Source organism: Dendropsophus ebraccatus, chromosome 7, assembly GCF_027789765.1.
Source record: "Dendropsophus ebraccatus isolate aDenEbr1 chromosome 7, aDenEbr1.pat, whole genome shotgun sequence".
NCBI lineage: Eukaryota > Metazoa > Chordata > Amphibia > Anura > Hylidae > Dendropsophus > Dendropsophus ebraccatus.
Genome location: NC_091460.1, coordinates 136,436,140 through 136,453,578, shown reverse-complemented (window position 1 = coordinate 136,453,578; position 17,439 = coordinate 136,436,140). Strand labels below are relative to the sequence as shown.

At 42.3% G+C, this 17,439-nt stretch overlaps 1 protein-coding gene across 1 annotated transcript in view; it reads left to right on the top strand.

The window, feature by feature from the left end:
- ANKRD50 (ankyrin repeat domain containing 50) overlaps positions 1–17,439 on the top strand; it is a 51,757-nt gene that overhangs the window by 31,637 nt on the left and 2,681 nt on the right. The window contains exon 4 of the mRNA XM_069978579.1: positions 11,832–15,382. Coding sequence (XP_069834680.1) covers positions 11,832–15,379 — 3,548 coding nt within the window. The 3' untranslated portion in view covers positions 15,380–15,382. The remainder of the gene's footprint in view (positions 1–11,831; positions 15,383–17,439) is intronic.

Here is a 17,439-nt window from a genome sequence, read left to right as displayed (position 1 = left end):
TTGTAATTTACTTCTATTAAAAAAATCTCAAACCTTCCAGTACTTATCAGCTGCTGTTTGTCCAGCAGGAAGTGGTGTTTTCTTTCCTGTCTGACACAGTGCTCTCTGTTGCCTCCTCTGTCCATGTCAGGAACTGCCCAGAGAAGGAGCAAATCCCTATAGAAAACCTCTCCTGCTCTCCAGACTGGAAATAATACCACTTCCTGCTGGGCATACAGCAGCTGATAAGTACTGGAAGGCTTGAGATTTTTTAATAGAAGTAAATTACAAATCTCTGGCACTTCATGGCAGCAGTTGATTTGAAAGAAAACATTTTTTGCTGCACTACCCCTTTAAAGGAGAACTCCAGGCAGATGTTAAAAAAAACCCATAGAGGGCAAATGGCGGTCAGCACATAACAATCCAGGGATACCTACCTGTCTCCGCTCCCCCCACAGCCTAAGCCATGGGTCTCCAAACTGCGACCCTCCGGCTGTTGCAATACTACATTTCCCATCATGCCTGCACAGCCAAATCCAAAGCTTTAGCTGTCCAGGCATGATGGGAATTATGGTTTTGCAACAGCTGGAGGGTCGCTGATCGGAGACCCATGGCCTAAGCCATACCACCTATGGTCACCGGCCTCTGTCCTGGATCTCCTGATCCTGTGATATCACAGGCCAGCTCAGAAATGTTCACTCAGCTAGTCAGTGACCATTACATGGGGCGATACAGATGGGCAAATGAGCGTTGTCAGCTTTCACTTGCTCCTCATTCCCCGGCCAAATTTTGTGTAATAGGGCCTTAAAGGGGTTGTCCAGCGAAAATCTTTTGCGTTCAAATCAACTAGTATCAGAAAGTTATATAGATTTGTAATTTACTTCTATTAAAAAAATCTCAAGTCTTCCCATAATTATTAGCTGCTGTATGTCCGACAGGAAATGTTTTTATTTTCAGTCTGACACAGTGCTCTCTGCTGACATCTCTGGCCAAAACAGGAACTCTGCCTCTGTTTTCTATAAATCCCCATAGAAAACCTCACCTGCTCTGGACAGTTCTTGTCTCTGTCAGAGATGGCAGCAGAGAGCACGGTGTCAGACTGAAAATGAAACATTTCCTGCAGGACATACAGCAGCTCATAAGTATGGGAAGACGCGTCTGGAGTCACTGACTGGCTGAGCGGGTAGTGACTATAGAGAAAGTCTGGATAAACAGGAGACTGGAGGGTGACAGTGAGTGGTGGTGCTGGGGGGCTTTGGAACAGGTACATATCCCTTGAATATGTTCCCAACAACCTTGCCCTCAATATTTTTTTTTTATATTTGCCCAGAATTCTCCTTTAATAAAAATAATTAGTAACACAAAATATTTCCTGGAAGGGGTTCCCAGGATTTTTTTTTTTCTCAAAAAACTGTCCCACATGTGTCCATTGGTTCTGTCTGGGACTGCGACTTTTCACCATTCAGGTGTACCTGGTACTGCAGTTCAGCTCCATTCATATATGTGAAGACAGTGAACTTATATATAGTAGAGCGCCTGTATAAAAAGAGATGCGCCCAGAAGGAGCTGTTGAACGTCATGTTTACGTGACTGCCACTGTAAATTTAGGCTGTGTTCACACACAGTATTTCTGTCAGTCGTTTTTTCAACCAAAACCGGAAATGGAACCGACAGGGAAAAAAAAATAAGGGGTAGTTCACACACACAAAAAAAATTCAAATCAACTGGTGCCGTATATTTGTAATTTACTTCTATAAAAAAAAACCTCAAGTTTACCAGTAGACATATAGTTATCAGCTGCTGTATGTCCTGCAGAAAGTGGTGCATTCTCTCCAGTCTGACACAGTGCTCTTTGCTGACATCGCTATCCATGACATGAAAATCCCCATAGAAAAACCTCTCCTGCTCTCCAGACTGGAAAGAATACCTCTTCCTTCAGGACATACAGCAGCTGAAAAGTACTGGAAGACTTGAGATTTTTTTAATAAAAGTAATTTACAAATTTCTGCCTCTTTCTGTCTTTAGTTAATATGAAAGAAAAAAAAATTGTGAACTATCCCTTTAAGAGAGCTGGCTGTGTGACTCAGTTCAGTAAGTCGGCTAGCACCATTCTCCATCACAGGCAATGAAGCAAGACAAGGGGGGGGGGGTTTAGTTTAACTATTAATCTGTTATGCTGCGTTTACACAAAGTGATAATTCGCCCAATTGATCGTTTAACGATTTTGTAGCAACAATTTGGTTTTTAGAACGATCAGCGTTTAGACAAAAAAATCGTTAGAAAAATCGTTATTGGTATCGTTTTTAAGATCGATTAAGCCCATCTTTCACATAGGGTGAATCTTTGAAAGATACGAAGCGATTGCGAATTTTAAGCAAACGATTTGAGAACATGTTAAAAGATCAAAGTAATCGATTTCTCGCTCGTCGCTTGATCGTTCGCTGTGTTTACGCGGAACAATTATCGCTCAAATGCGATCGTGACTGCGAAAATTCGAAAGATAATCGTTCCGTGTAAACGCAGCATTAGTCTGATCACTTTCTATGTCAGAATGAACCTAGAAGTGGAGCCAGAGCACAGGGGGCAGCTGTCATACTGAACAAATAATAGTCAAACACCTCAAAACAGCTTCTTATCTGGGTGAGTAACCCCCTTCAGTGACCTTTTAGCGAAGCTTCCTATTAGGTGGGCGATCCTTTTCAAGTTGGCAATAATTACTATGATTAGTTTTGTTGAAGTCACGATGATGATTATGTGTAGACGGCAAGAGTTTTTGGTGAATAACGCTACAACTGATGGTCTCTTTGATAAGAATAAAGCTTGTTTCACATAAAAGAAGACAAAAAGAGGAAGGAAGCCTCTCTCCGTTAGATGTCTCGCTAGCAATCTTGACTAATGGCTTGCTGTCTCCTGAAGTTAGATTTTTTTTTTTTGACTCTGCAGTCTAATTGCTTCCAATGATTATTCACAGGTTAGATGTGCGAATTCTAATTGCGTTTCGTCCACTATTGACAGTAATGGACGTTTTTCAAAGAAAGACGGGCACTCTGAAGTAAAGCGCTAATTGTTTGGGATCGGGTTTTCGCGTCGGACACAGGATGAGCTGCTGTTTAGAATTCCAAGAAATGAAGAGGAAAGGGTTAGCCGAGATGGAATGCTTCTAATGATTAATGTCCCGCTTGTTCCAAGAAAGCTTAGACAAAAGGCTCTGTGGTAATGAGAAACAGCTGTTAACCTGGCATTAGATAACTCTTAAAGGTGTAATCACCCGGCCCCTGTATCGATCTTCTTTACCAAAGTTCACAGTGAGTCTTAACGCATTTTATATTATATCCTTATACACAGTCTAGAGCATGAGTTAAACTTCTGATGTTGGTGGTTTATGTCAGTAAGGATGTGGATGCTGAGACCTCCATTAAAGGAGAAGTCCGGCGAAATTTTTTATTAAAGTATTGTATTGCCCCCAAAAGTTATACAAATCACCAATATACACTTATTATGGGAAATGCTTATAAAGTGTTTTTTCCCCCCTGCACTTATTACTGCATCAAGGCTTCACTTCCTGGATAACATGGTGATGTCACTTCCTGGATAACGTGGTGATGTCACTTCCTGGATAACGTGGTGATGTCACTTCCTGGATAACGTGGTGATGTCACTTCCTGGATAACGTGGTGATGTCACTTCCTGGATAACGTGGTGATGTCACTTCCTGGATAACGTGGTGATGTCAGCTCTGGGAGTTGGGTCGTGACATCACCATGTTATCCAGGAATTGAAGTCTTGATGCAGTAGTAAGTGCAGGGAAAAAAAAGCCCTTTATAAGCATTTCCCGTAATAAGTGTATATTGGAGATTTGTATAACGTTTGGGGGGCAATACAATAATAAAAATTTTCATTATTATTATAAACCCTTTCCCGTTTTTGACGCAGCTCCATTACAATCAATGGGAGCTGTGACGGTCACTTGTATGGGGCTTCTGTGGCTAGTACTATTATGGTATTCTTGTAGCACACTCTGTATTTTAGGTTTCTATAGTTTTCAGTGCTTCATAGTCCTATTATAGTTCTCTGTTCAGATTAGGCTGTGTCTACATGACAGCAGGAAATCCTATTAAATTAAAGTAACATGTGGGAGTTTACCCAAAATTAGTGTGGAGATTTCCACTTCTGCCTAAACTCCAGTTTGTTGGAACCGGTTACAACAAATTTGCTTTGAATCTGCAACTTCAAATCTGTACCATCAAATCTGCTGCAGATGCTGTATGTGTGAACTCACCCTTGGGGAGCGTTCACATGTACAGGATCTGAAGCAGATTTGATGGCCCAGATTAGATTCAAAGCAAATCTGCAACTTCCAATCTGCCGCAGATCCTGTACATGTGAACGCTCCCTTAGGGTGTGTTCACACATACAGGATCTGCAGCAGATTTGAAGTTGCAGATTCAAAGCAAATCAAATCTGGGCCATCAAATCTGCTTCAGATCCTGTACGTGTGAACGCACCCTTAAAGGGAATCAATGGGCATGGTAGTGCTGATATGGTTCCCAGCAGCGCAGTATAGAGCTACTGTGCAGCTTGTGGAACATACCAGCCACGGATGCAGCAGTAGCTTAATAAAGGGGGAAAAGTTGGTTTATTCCGCTGCACGAGAGCGGGAGAAGGGCAACAACTAGTCATCTGGGCAGGGAGACGCCCATAACTAGTAATGGCGCTACCTGTCAGCGCACGGTGCAGGGATGATTGACAAGCCACTAATAGTTCTCTCTGCCTGTCCAGTCATCTCCACATAGGATAGTGACTAGTTACGGGTGGCTCAGATGACTAGTTGCCCCTCTCCCAACCTCACGCGGCGGAATTAAACATTTTTTTCACCTTTTTAAAGCTACTGCTGCAGCCGGGGCTGGTGTGCTTGAGGAGCTGCATAGTAGATCTATACTGTGCTGCAGGGAACCATATCTGCACAATCATACTTACTACTGCCATAATGAATTATACATGAAAGCAGGCTGGGAAGTGGCTAGGGCTAAGTTTCTGGACATGTGCACATATAAGTACACTCGTATAAGTCCAGTTTCAATTTTTATTTTACTATGTTTATTTTTGAACTTGTTAAAAATAACAATGTGAAATCCAATCCAACCGGATTGTCTAGAAGGATTTCAAGTGGCGATGCCAATGCGGTTAGTCACATGGACGGTCTTGAGTTTTGTGAACGTTGTCGGGGTAACGGCCAGGAGTCGTATAGACGGCAGGTGTTGTGCCAGGTGCAAGTCTTTTCTGTTTTCTTAATTTTGTCTCGGAAAACTGCTTAGCTCTGCTCTTGTGAGGCCAGGTGTGACATTCTATCAGAAAGTGACGTGTTGTGCTACACAAGGAGCTCGGCGGGTTGTGTAAAAGGCTCTAATGCTCTCCATGTCTTATGATAGAGAGTTTACTCATTAACCTGTGTAGTGTGTGCATTGTGCCGTCTGTTCTTTTTAGGATTCCGAGCGCTTTGTTATGGAGACCAACTGTTTGATCCTATGTAAGATTATGTTGCCTGCTATGGAATTTAAGCATGGTGGAGGTAATGTGCTTCTGCATTACATAAGTCTTGGTATATATAGGATGGGGATGACATCAGTCTCTCTGCTACTGCATGATGGTGAAAGTACATGGTAAACTTTGGGATTTAAATAGGACTTAGAACAAAACCCTTATACAGTCAGTAGGTGTGTATTACATACACACATCTCTGACCCGTCAGCAGTCTTGAGAACAGCTTCCTGAATTGTTTTGAAGGGAAAGAAGAATCGCACGTGCATGCCGTCACTCCATTTAGAGAGCGTAATGCTTGGCTACATTTGGCAGCTCCGTGAATAGAGCCACATCTCTGCATGACTCGCCATTTCATTCAGAACAACAATTTGGGGTGCCGTACTGAAGATTATAGGGAGTGCCTAGCTGTCAGACCGCGAGCTGCGTGAGGGGCTGCTTGGGCGATCCTTAAATCATCCGGCGGCCCAGTGAAGTCAGCGGGCTTTGCAGCATACCATCGCTATCCTGATTTTTCAGCATTTTGAAAGACCGCGATCAGCTGACATTGTACGTTTCTGCTTATCGTGACCTATTACACCAACCAATAATTGCATTGTGTAATAGGACCCTAAGTGTACTCACTGCACTTACTGACAGCAGCTTCCTGTGTACCCCATAGAGCTAAAACCCTCCTCCAAGCTGTGCTGTCCTGCTCTGTGGTGATTCTGTTCATAAGATGGGCATGTGACCATGCCCCGCCCTCTGCCTCCTCCATAGACATATTCAGCCTCAATGGTGGACACTGGGGGGGGTGAAGCATTGCCACAGGCTCCTCCATGTTGGCCATCTTGTGGACAGAATCACCACAGAGCAGGACAGCACAGCCTGGAGAAGGGGCATCTGATTCTAGCTCTATGGGGTACACAGGGAGGGCTCCTTGTCAGATTTTCAGAAGTGTTACTTTATGCAATATCACATATCACATATTTGAGGTTTACAAGATCAAAAGTAGAGGAGCAAATTCTGATGTTTATGTTTACTTTGGAAAACACAGTAAGTTGTATCTAGTATGTTTTGATGTGGCTGCTGAGCTCCGATGAGTAGTAACTCTCTTTGGTGTGTGAGCTGGCAGAGAGGCATCTGTCTTATCCAGTGTGATTCCTGTGAAGCCTAAACAATGACGGTTATTCCAGTTCTTTGAATGCCGCTTGGCTACACTGGCTCTCCATGCTACGCTAAGGCGTGTGACTTGTGAGCCGTGACCACAATGCTTAAGCAGCTTCTTGCTTTTGTTCGGTACATAAATGCCGGTAAAGAACTGCAAATTTAAGGTAGTATGTTACACAATAAAGGGCTGACTTAGTGTTAGGTCTTTGCTCACTAAAATTTCTAGTGCAGCTGTGAGGGGGCCATCAGCGGTCTTCCCCTGCCACATCACCCATGAAGAACCGTATCCTGCATTTTCAAGATAACACGTTTATGAGGGTCTTAAGCAGTGCATTACGTCCCTTGGAGCTGTAAGTTTTCTCTACTTATGGCCTTTCAGGGTAGGTTCACACTAAGGAACCCGAGCAGGGAATTTCCGACAGATTCCGTAGATCGTACCTGTTCACGGCCGCGCGCCTCTCCGCCCATGCCATAGACACCATTCTATGCACGGGCGGATTACAGATTCCGTTGAAAGAATTAACATGTCTATTCTTTCGGCGGATAGCGGAATCGGGCTGCCCATAGAATGGTGTCTATGGAGCTGGCGCAAAGGTGAGCGTCCGTGAATCGGAAATTCTCCGCTCAGGTTCCAGAGTGTGAACCTACCCTCACATTGCAGCACACAGTTGTGCATTGTTCACAAATGAACGTGAAAACAAGAAGCACACAAAATAGGTCCCTATCAGATTGTGCCTGAGGTTCTACTTATGAAAGGGGAAATGGTGTGTTACATTCAAGTCCAGGACTGCTAAACGTTTGCGGTTTTGTTCAGTTTATTATCATTAATAAAAATATTTTTCAAAATTATTTTTTTTTTAGTGCCCACAGATCCTAGACACGAGCTAAGAAATTTGGATTCATTGATTTCGATGGTTCTGTTCACACATTTTGCTTTTTCAATTTCGCGTTCCGTACTGTGAAAAGGGATTCGGGTACGGATTAGCCAATAGCAATCTGTGGGATCCGTGTTTTATTGCGGGTGTCACATCTGTGACGTCAAGTGAAAAATTGGAATCTGATCTAAGCCAACCAGTTGTTGTTCTTGGTGGTGGTGGTGGTATTTGTTTTGTGGTTTTGCAGATATGGATGCAGTTACAGAGCATTTTTCACGTATCTTGGAGTACAAATGGCAGACCTGAAAAATTACTGAATGTGTGAATGAGTCCTTAGGCCTCTTTCACATGTTCAGTGATTTTTCTCGGCCACAAATCCTCCTGCTATTTTCCCTTGTGAAATGTCACAAAAGTGGCATCTGTGACGTCAGTAAAAAATACGGATCCCATAGACTTCTATTGGTAATCAGTACCGCAAATGCAATCCACACTAGGAAATGTCCTTTTTTTTTAATGAAACTAATTACGGATCAAAATTAAAACTGTGTGAATAGCCCACGTCTAAGTCAATGTGCTCTAAGCTAAACAGTGATTGTGCATCCGCAATTCCGAACAACTTTACAGGACATGTGAATAATACCTCCTGCACATCTGCTTAATAGTGTTTCTGCTCCAAAACTAATTGTATTTAAAATCTGCAGCAGATCCACTGTGTGTGAATACTCTTGAAGACTTAAAGGGGTTGTCCAGTGAAAATCTCTTTCTTTAAAATCAACTGTTGTCAGAAAGATTTGTCATTCACTTTTATTTGAAAATCTCCAGTCTTTCTATACTTATTAGCTACTAAATGTCCTGCAGGAAATGTTTAATTTTAAGTCTGACACAGTGCTCTCTGCTGCCACCTCAGGCTGAGACAGGAACTGTCCAGAGCAGGAGAGGTTTTCTATGGGGATTCATAGAAAACTGAGACAGAGTTCCTGTCTCGGCCAGAGATGTCAGCAGAGAGCACTGTGTCAGACTGAAAATAAAACAACATTTCCTGCAGGACATACAGTAGCTAATAAGTATGGGAGGACTTGAGATTTTTAAATAGAAGTAAATTACAAATCTATATAACTTTCTGACACCAGTTGATTTGAAAGAAAAAGATTTTAGCTGGACAACCCCTTTAAACTTGCAGTAAAAGGTGTCGACCCCAGAGTGTAAATCCCCCTCTTGACGTAGCATGCTACTATTGTTTCTGAGTGGCTTTTCTACCTTTACATGAGTGATCTGCATACATGGGCCCTCCAGCTGTTTTCAGTGCAAGTCTCTGCATGTAGTGACGGTCTGCAGCTCTCATGGCATGCTGGAATTTTTAGTTTCACAGCTGGAGAGTGACATATTGTAAAACCACTGTAAATGTACACGGCACATGCGTGCCTATTTTGCATTGGCGCTCACTTTAGCTTTCTTAATATTAAAACCAAAGTGAAAACTTGGAAGTTTCGGACACCATAGTTAAAGATAGGTTTAGACTTTATTGGCATGGAATTCAACAGAGGGATGTGAACAAGGCCATGTCTTCATTCTTTATAGTGGGAAAAGCAGCTGCTGCTGACCGCTTTGAATTGTCCGCCTCTGTTTTGGTAGGTCAGGGTTAGGGGCCAGTCACATGTCCGTCAGGCCTTGCAGAGCCTGGTATCATTTGTTACGATGCCGGATGTAACGGTTACATCTTCGCGCTACTGTACTGACGCTGTGTCAGTGTGAAGAAGTAATTCCCTATGCACAGGTTTTAGAGTAACAAGCTGATCACTGATCAACCTGTTATGCCCTATCCTGTATCTAGGGCCTTCTTCAAATTAGGGGATACCCTTTCAATGTCCGTAAATCCAAACAGTTTAGTGACTGACACTGATGCAGACCTATTTGCACAGGCAGTTATTGCTTCTGAAGGTGCCGCTAATAAATACTCACTTGGGAGGGATAGAGTTAAATACCGGTAGTTATTCATTGATGTTAGGCTATGTTTTTCTTTTGATCGTTGACAAAAAGACCCACACACACCAAAAGAAACAAAAAAACAACTAATTATAACTTGTGTTAGTGAGTGTTGTTATACAATAAAAGATGAAAAGTCCAAGGGAGGAGAGTACTTTTTATAGGCGCCTAGCATAGAGTGAATGTATCTTTAATATGCTACCTCATATAATGGATTTGTCTTGAAGAAAAGAGTCTATCAAGAAAACTTCTGATGACAAGTCATTTAAAGGGATTCTGTCACTCCTAATGAGGCGGCAGCATCCCTGGATAGATATCGCTGAAAGCAATCAGAACATGCTGCATCTTTGCCACCTGTGTCTGTGTGTTTTTATTTTCATAAAAGACACACATGCAATGGGATGGGCATACAGTGTGGTAAAGCATAGCTGTGATAGATCCCAGGGAACTCTAAACCCTGCTCACTTCAGACTATATATATATAATATATATATATATATATATATATATATATATATATATATATATATATATATATATAATATATTTTTATTTTTTTTTATAAAAACAACACAGGCAACAATGCTATGTTCTAAATGCTTTTATTGGTCTCTATCTAGCAGTGCTGCCAGCTCAGTAGACGTTAAAGGGTGACAGATTTGCTTTATCAATAAATTGGGAAAATAGCTTGGCTGCAAACACACAGGGCGAATTTGCAGCAGATTTCTCGCTGCAAATCCCTGGCCTGTCATGTCTCTATTAAAAGACATACTCGCAGCGGGATTGACATCCCGCTGCAAATATGTAAGGAGACCGCCCCGTTAACCCCCCACAGGCTGGAGCATATACATTACCTGCTCCACAAACCAGCTTGCTTAGAGGGTTTCCGGCTGTATGTCCCGCTCAGCCAATCAGTGTGCTTTGTCGGGGCAGCGTACTGATTGGCTGAGCAGGATGTCCAGCCGGGAACCCCCGAAGCAAGCTGGATTGCGGAGCAGGTAATGCATATGCTCCGCCCGGCAGGGGGTTAACGGGGCGGTCTCCTTACCTACTCACAGTGGGATGTCAATCCCGCTGCGAGTATGACTTCCCATAGACATTTACAGGCCAGGGATCCGCTGCGAGAAATCCGCTGTGGATCCGCCCTGTGTGTTTGCCTTAATGGTAAATAAAAAAACAAACAAAAAAAAAACACACTCATACATATATCCTATTCTGCAGTGTACCAAATGGCATGAAATCTTTCTTCCCTCCTGTTCTTACTGCGTGTGAAATAATGAGCTTGGGAAAAGTTGTGTGGTGGACTCCAGCTTTGTTCCTACTATAATTTTGTAATTTTTTTGAAAAAAAGATCTATCATTCTGGCCATGACATGGTTAAGAATGAAAGCCAGAGAGCTATTCTAAACAGAGCTTTGTGTGTGACTTAGCTACGGACTGCGTTAAAAGATTCAAGGAGTCAAAAAAAAAAAAAAAAAAAACACGCCTATTTAATTTTTTTGCAAAAACAGCACCCTGTCTCCGCTCACTTCTGTGGAACTGAGCTTCAGAACCCACACCCGAACAGAGGACAACAGGGGCAGCCCATAGAAGATAGCAGCGGTCTGCTGCCGCCACTCCTGCTTTACAGAGCGATGGCAGCAGATCGCTGCTATCAGTCGTTTGTCTTTCAACATGTTGACAGACAACGATCAGCCGACATTGTTCATACGGCCAATAATTGTTTCTTGTCATAGGGCGTTAAGTCTGACTTAGAGGGCACTTGATTCAGCAGAATTCTTTCCCCAGCCTTCTACAAATCGAGATATAGTAAGCTAAACCATTCCACAGACCAATGTTCCCCATAACGTTATTTAGTGTATTATTTTTAGTGTGGTTGAAATATATATTTTGTGTGAAATTTCTTTAGTTCTGTTAGTATCAGTCAAAGATTTTTTCATAACTGTTAGGCATTTGTATACTCCTTTTTTCTTTTTTTTTCTTTTTTTTTTTTTTTTTTGCACATTGTGGAACAATCTGCAAGTAAAGGAATTTTCTGAAATAAATAAACATAGGAAGTGCAGCGATGGTCATTTTATTGTCTTAAAAGATTCTGGAATGTTGTTGAAATGGGAATGACTTTTCCTTAGTGGGATAAGGGCTTTAAACCGTATTTCTATAGTTTATGCAACCTAAGAATAGACACCAGTAGGATATGTTCACACCTCCAGTCACACATTCAGTGCCAGATACTTATTGCATTGCATTAGATAAATGTGTGTAGCGTCTTCCTCAGCTTAAGTAAGAATGTTTTTCTTTTTAATTACAGGATTTCGAAAGATAAGTCTGGATGATCTCCGCAAAGCCTATATAGTCAAAGACGTACAGCAATACATTCTGCATCGTTTAGACCAGGAAGAAGCTTTAAGGCAACATTTAACTAAGGAGACTGCGGAAATGTTAAATCAGCTACACATAAAAAGCAGCGGGTGCTTTCTTTACCTGGAACGTGTACTAGATGGCGTCGTAGAGAATTTTATTATGCTTCGCGAGATTCGAGACATCCCCGGAACTTTAAATGGTTTATACCTCTGGCTTTGCCAACGCCTATTTGTAAGAAAACAGTTTGCAAAGGTCCAACCCATTTTAAATGTGATTCTGGCCGCCTGCAGGCCTTTGACGACCACTGAACTTTTCCAAGCAGTTTGGACCAAAAACATGTCATTGACCATGGAAGACTTTCAACGAAAATTGGACGTCCTATCGAAAGTCCTTGTAGATGGGTTAGGAAACACCAAAATCCTCTTCCATTACAGTTTTGCCGAGTGGCTGCTTGATGTAAAGCACTGCACTCAGAAATACTTATGTAATGCAGCCGAGGGACATCGAATGCTTGCAATGAGTTATACGTGTCGAGCAAAAGAATTAACACCTGTAGAGGTTCAAGAATTTGGACTACATCTCATACACTCAAACTTGCAGTTAACTAACTCTGAATTGGCATTATGGATGATCTGGAATGGAACATGCGTTAAAGACTCCTTGTGTACTGTGATACCAAAGGAGCAAGAGGTGCTACAGTTGTTGGTCAAGGCCGGCGCACATGTTGACAGTGAAGACGACAGAACTTGTTGCATTGTGAGACAGGCTTTAGAAAGGGAAGATTCCATCCGCACCCTTCTCGATAATGGAGCATCTGTTAATCAGTGTGACTCAAATGGAAGAACTTTATTGGGCAACGCAGCCTATAGTGGTAATCTTGATGTTGTCAATTTACTTGTTTCAAGAGGCTCCGATCTGGAAATAGAAGATGCCAATGGACAAACAGCACTTACTTTAGCTGCTCGGCAAGGACATGTAAAGGTTGTAAATTGTTTGATTGGATGCGGTGCAAATATAAACCATTGTGACCATGATGGATGGACGGCCCTAAGATCGGCTGCATGGGGCGGGCACACCGAAGTTGTTTCTGCCCTTTTATATGCCGGTGCAAAAGTCGATTGTGCAGATGCAGATAGTCGAACAGCTTTAAGGGCAGCATCCTGGGGTGGGCATGAAGATATTGTGCTGAATTTACTACAACATGGAGCGGAGGTTAATAAAGCTGACAACGAAGGTAGAACTGCTTTGATTGCCGCAGCTTACATGGGTCACAGAGAGATCGTAGAACACCTTTTAAATCATGGTGCAGAAGTTGACCATGAAGATGTGGATGGACGAACTGCTTTATCGGTAGCTGCGTTATGTGTTCCTGCAAGCAAGGGCCATGCATCGGTAGTGAGTCTCCTGATCGAACGGGGAGCGGAAGTGGATCATTGTGATAAAGATCTAATGACTCCATTACTTGTAGCTGCTTATGAAGGACATGTAGATGTGGTTGATTTACTATTAGAAGGGGGTGCAGATGTTGATCATACTGACAAAAACGGTCGTACCCCCCTTCTTGCAGCTGCCTCAATGGGACATGCATCTGTAGTTAATACTCTACTTTTTTGGGGTGCTGCTGTAGATAGCATTGATAGTGAAGGTAGAACTGTTCTTAGCATATCTTCTGCCCAAGGAAATGTTGAAGTTGTGAGGACACTCCTAGATAGAGGTTTAGATGAAAACCATAGGGATGGCGGTGGATGGACTCCCCTACATATGGCCGCCTTTGAGGGTCACAGATTGATATGTGAAGCGTTAATTGAACAAGGTGCTCGAACAAGTGAAATTGATAATGATGGTCGAATTCCTTTAGTATTGGCTGCACAGGAAGGTCATTATGACTGTGTGCAGATTCTTTTAGAAAATAAATCTCCAGTTGATCAAAAGGGATACGATGGTCAAAATGCTCTGCGCGTTGCCTCGCTAGAAGGACATAGAGACATAGTTGAGCTACTTCTTAGTCATGGTGCCGACATAAATGCCAAAGATGCTGATGGAAGACCAACGCTTTATATATTATCACTGGAAAATCAATTAACAATGGCTGACTATTTTTTAGAGAACGGTGCAAATGTAGAAGCTAGTGATGCTGAAGGAAGGACAGCTTTACATGTTTCCTGCTGGCAGGGACACTTAGAGATGGTCCAGTCCCTCATATCCTACAGAGCCGATGTCAATGCTTCAGACAATGAAAAACGTTCTGCCTTACAATCTGCTGCTTGGCAAGGTCATGTGAAAGTTGTCCAGCTTTTAATCGAGAATGGTGCCCTTGTTGACCATGCGTGTAACCAAGGAGCCACTGCACTTTGCATTGCAGCCCAGGAAGGGCATACTGACGTTGTTCAAGTTTTGTTAGAACATGGTGCTGACCCTAACCACGCAGATCAGTTTGGAAGAACCGCTATGCGTGTTGCCGCTAAAAATGGACATTCACAAATATTAAAATTGCTTGAAAAGTATGGAGCCTCAACTCAAAATGGATGCAACCCTTCTCCTGTTCACACGATGGAGCAAAAAGCCTTAAATCCCTCATCTACAAAAGTGCAGTCCTTAACAATTAAATCCAATAGCTCATCCAGCACTGGAGGTGGAGATGTACATCCTACAATGCGGGGCTTATGCAATGGTCCATCTCACGCGTTTAGTTCTCCTTCAGAATCTCCAGATTCTACTGTGGACAGACACAAGTCCTCACTATCAAATAATTCCCTAAAAAGTTCCAAAAACTCTTCTCTCCGTACGACCTCGTCTACAGCAACTGCTCAAACGGTGCCTATAGATAGTTTTCATTGCCTTTCTTTTACGGAGCAGATTCAACAACATTCACTCCCGCGAAGTAGAAGTAGACAGTCCATAGTGTCCCCTTCTTCAACAACGCACTCTTTAGGGCAAAATAATTCTCCCACAAGTGAATTTGAATGGAGCCAAGTGAAGCCTAGCTTAAAGTCAACAAAAGCAAGTAAAGGAGGCAAGGCAGAAAGCTCGAATAAATCTAGTTCTGCCTCAAAGAAAAGCAAACAAAGCGGCTGTTCCCAGTCTAAGGTATTAGAATATGAAATGACCCAGTTTGACAAAAGAGTTCATATTCCAAGTGCTGTAACTGGTATGACTGTACCACTAAAGCAAATCCCGGAGGACACTTCAAAAATTCAGATTACCTCAGTGCAGCAGGAGGTTGGTCGTTCTCAACAACAATTTCTTATTCAACAGCAAAGTGCGGAACAAAAGAAAAGAAACGGAATCATGACCAACCCCAACTATCACCTTCAAGGAAACCAGGTTTTCCTTGGTAGAGTTTCTGTGCCACGTTCAGTACAAGGTCGAGGACATCAGGACGTTTTGGATGGCTACCCATCAACAGAAACTGAGTTAGGCCTTAAACAGTCACTGAAGCTTCAGATTGAAGGAACGGACCCTAGCTTTAATTACAAAAAGGAAACGCCACTATAAATGGTAAGCGGTTTTTGTTGTGTGCAAAACTAATGTGCAGATTGTCCTGGATTCTTAGTTATAAAAATTATACCTACTGTAAATTTTTTAACCCCAAAAAATCTTCTTAGAAGTCAGGGGTCGTCTTATACACCGGGTATGTCGCCCCATACAGTGGGGAGGCTCAAAAATGGCTGCATCCCCACCGTATGGGGCGACCACTATAAAAAAAAAAAAAAACTTTTCATTCACCTAGGGCCTCTCGTACCGTTCCTGGCGCAGGCAGTGTAACATACACTACCTGCACCAAAGATGGAGGTCGCCGAACCTCTCCTGGGCAGCGGAGCATCTCATCGGAGAGGCTCGGAGACGCTGGGCTGCCGGGAGAGCTTCGGGAGAATGAGAGAGGCTTCGGGAACTTCCGGCACATCTCTCATTCTCCCGGCAGCCGAGCATCTCCGAGCCTCTCTGATAAGACGCTCCGCTGCCTGGGAGAGGTTCGGCGATCTCCGGCACAGGTAGTGTACGTTACACTGCCTGTGCCGGGAGCGGAACGGGAGGCGCGTTGAGGCCCCAGGTGAGTTAAATGTTTGTTTTTGTTTTTTTATTTTACCCGCAGTTAACCCCTGCCTGACTGCAACAGGGCTTAACATTTTCCGGCTTATAAGGCGAACCCCTGACAATCTTCTTAAAAGTCAGGGGTCGTCTTCTACACCGGTAACAATAGATCTATCTATATATATCTATATATATATATATATATATATATATATATATATATATATATATATATATATATATATGATATATTCACACATAGTTGTACAGAATGGAGAATTCAAAGTTTGCAAATACTCTGCCATATTGCTATTCTTTGGTGTGAATTGACCCTCACATTAATAATGCAGTTTAGTGTAAGACTTCTTTGGTAGTTTTCACACGACTCAAAAAAGTTACATTTATTTATATCTAAGCATGGTTTAGTCTGGTTGCATAGTCTGTCGCTAGGCAACAGATTTAATTATGAAATTTGCCATATTTTGTTATATCATTTCTAAATTTAATTATAATTTTAAAGGGTTCCTGTCACTTCATAGAGATGTTGTCAAATGTTTTCATCAGTTGTGATTTGGGTGCTCAGCCCCCTCCGATCACTATAATGAGCCAGAAAAATTTCTGTAGTAAGAATCGTTTAACACGCACAGATAAACTGCTTAATCGCCTGTTTAGTGGTGGTGATTTATTTATTTTTTTTTCTTTTAAATGATAGGCATTTAGATGTGAAAATAAATCACCATAAAAAGTCGTTAATAAGATTGTATTTGTGTTCGTATATAATATGTAAATATTTGTGATTGCGTTCATATCTATATACTGATGAGTGTTCAAACTGAAAAACTTAAGAACGATTAACACAGATTTTAAGGTCAGCTCAAAAGATGCGATCAACGACATACCACCTATTTTTCGTTCATAGTTTGATCGTTGCTGCGTTTACACTAGAAGATTGTTGCTTAAATTCGAACAGTTTAACAATTTTTCGCACGATAATCAGCCCAAGTAAAAGCCCCTTTAGGGTCCTATTAAAGAGGCCGCAGGCGGCCCAATCAATAATGTAAACTAGCAGATTGGCTCTTGTTTACTGATACTATTATACGGCTTAATTATCGTTTAGTAGTGTTTATCATTTATCGTTTAAATGTCCATGCAGTCCTTTCCCTAAACTCTTCATACATTACCTTTTCACGCTCCCGGCCTCCTCCCTCCCTCTGCTCTCTTCCTTGCACCACACGCTGCAGTTTCTCTGAGCTAACAGGCCACTCGGCCTATTGTTGGGCGCAGTGGTCCCAGCCAGCGGCCTGTCATGCCTGATGGAGCGCGCATGGGCGTGGAATGGCCACCATGTCCTGTGAAGTGGTTTTGCGTCTGCTAGAGAGTGATATGCATCACTGAATTTTAACTACATTTTGGAATAAAAAATATTGCAACTGATTGGTGAGTGCCTCAGCTTTCTACCTTATCTGCTGTTTGGACAATAAGACTTTGTGAGGTGCACCTCCGTTGCAATCTTGCATAGTCTA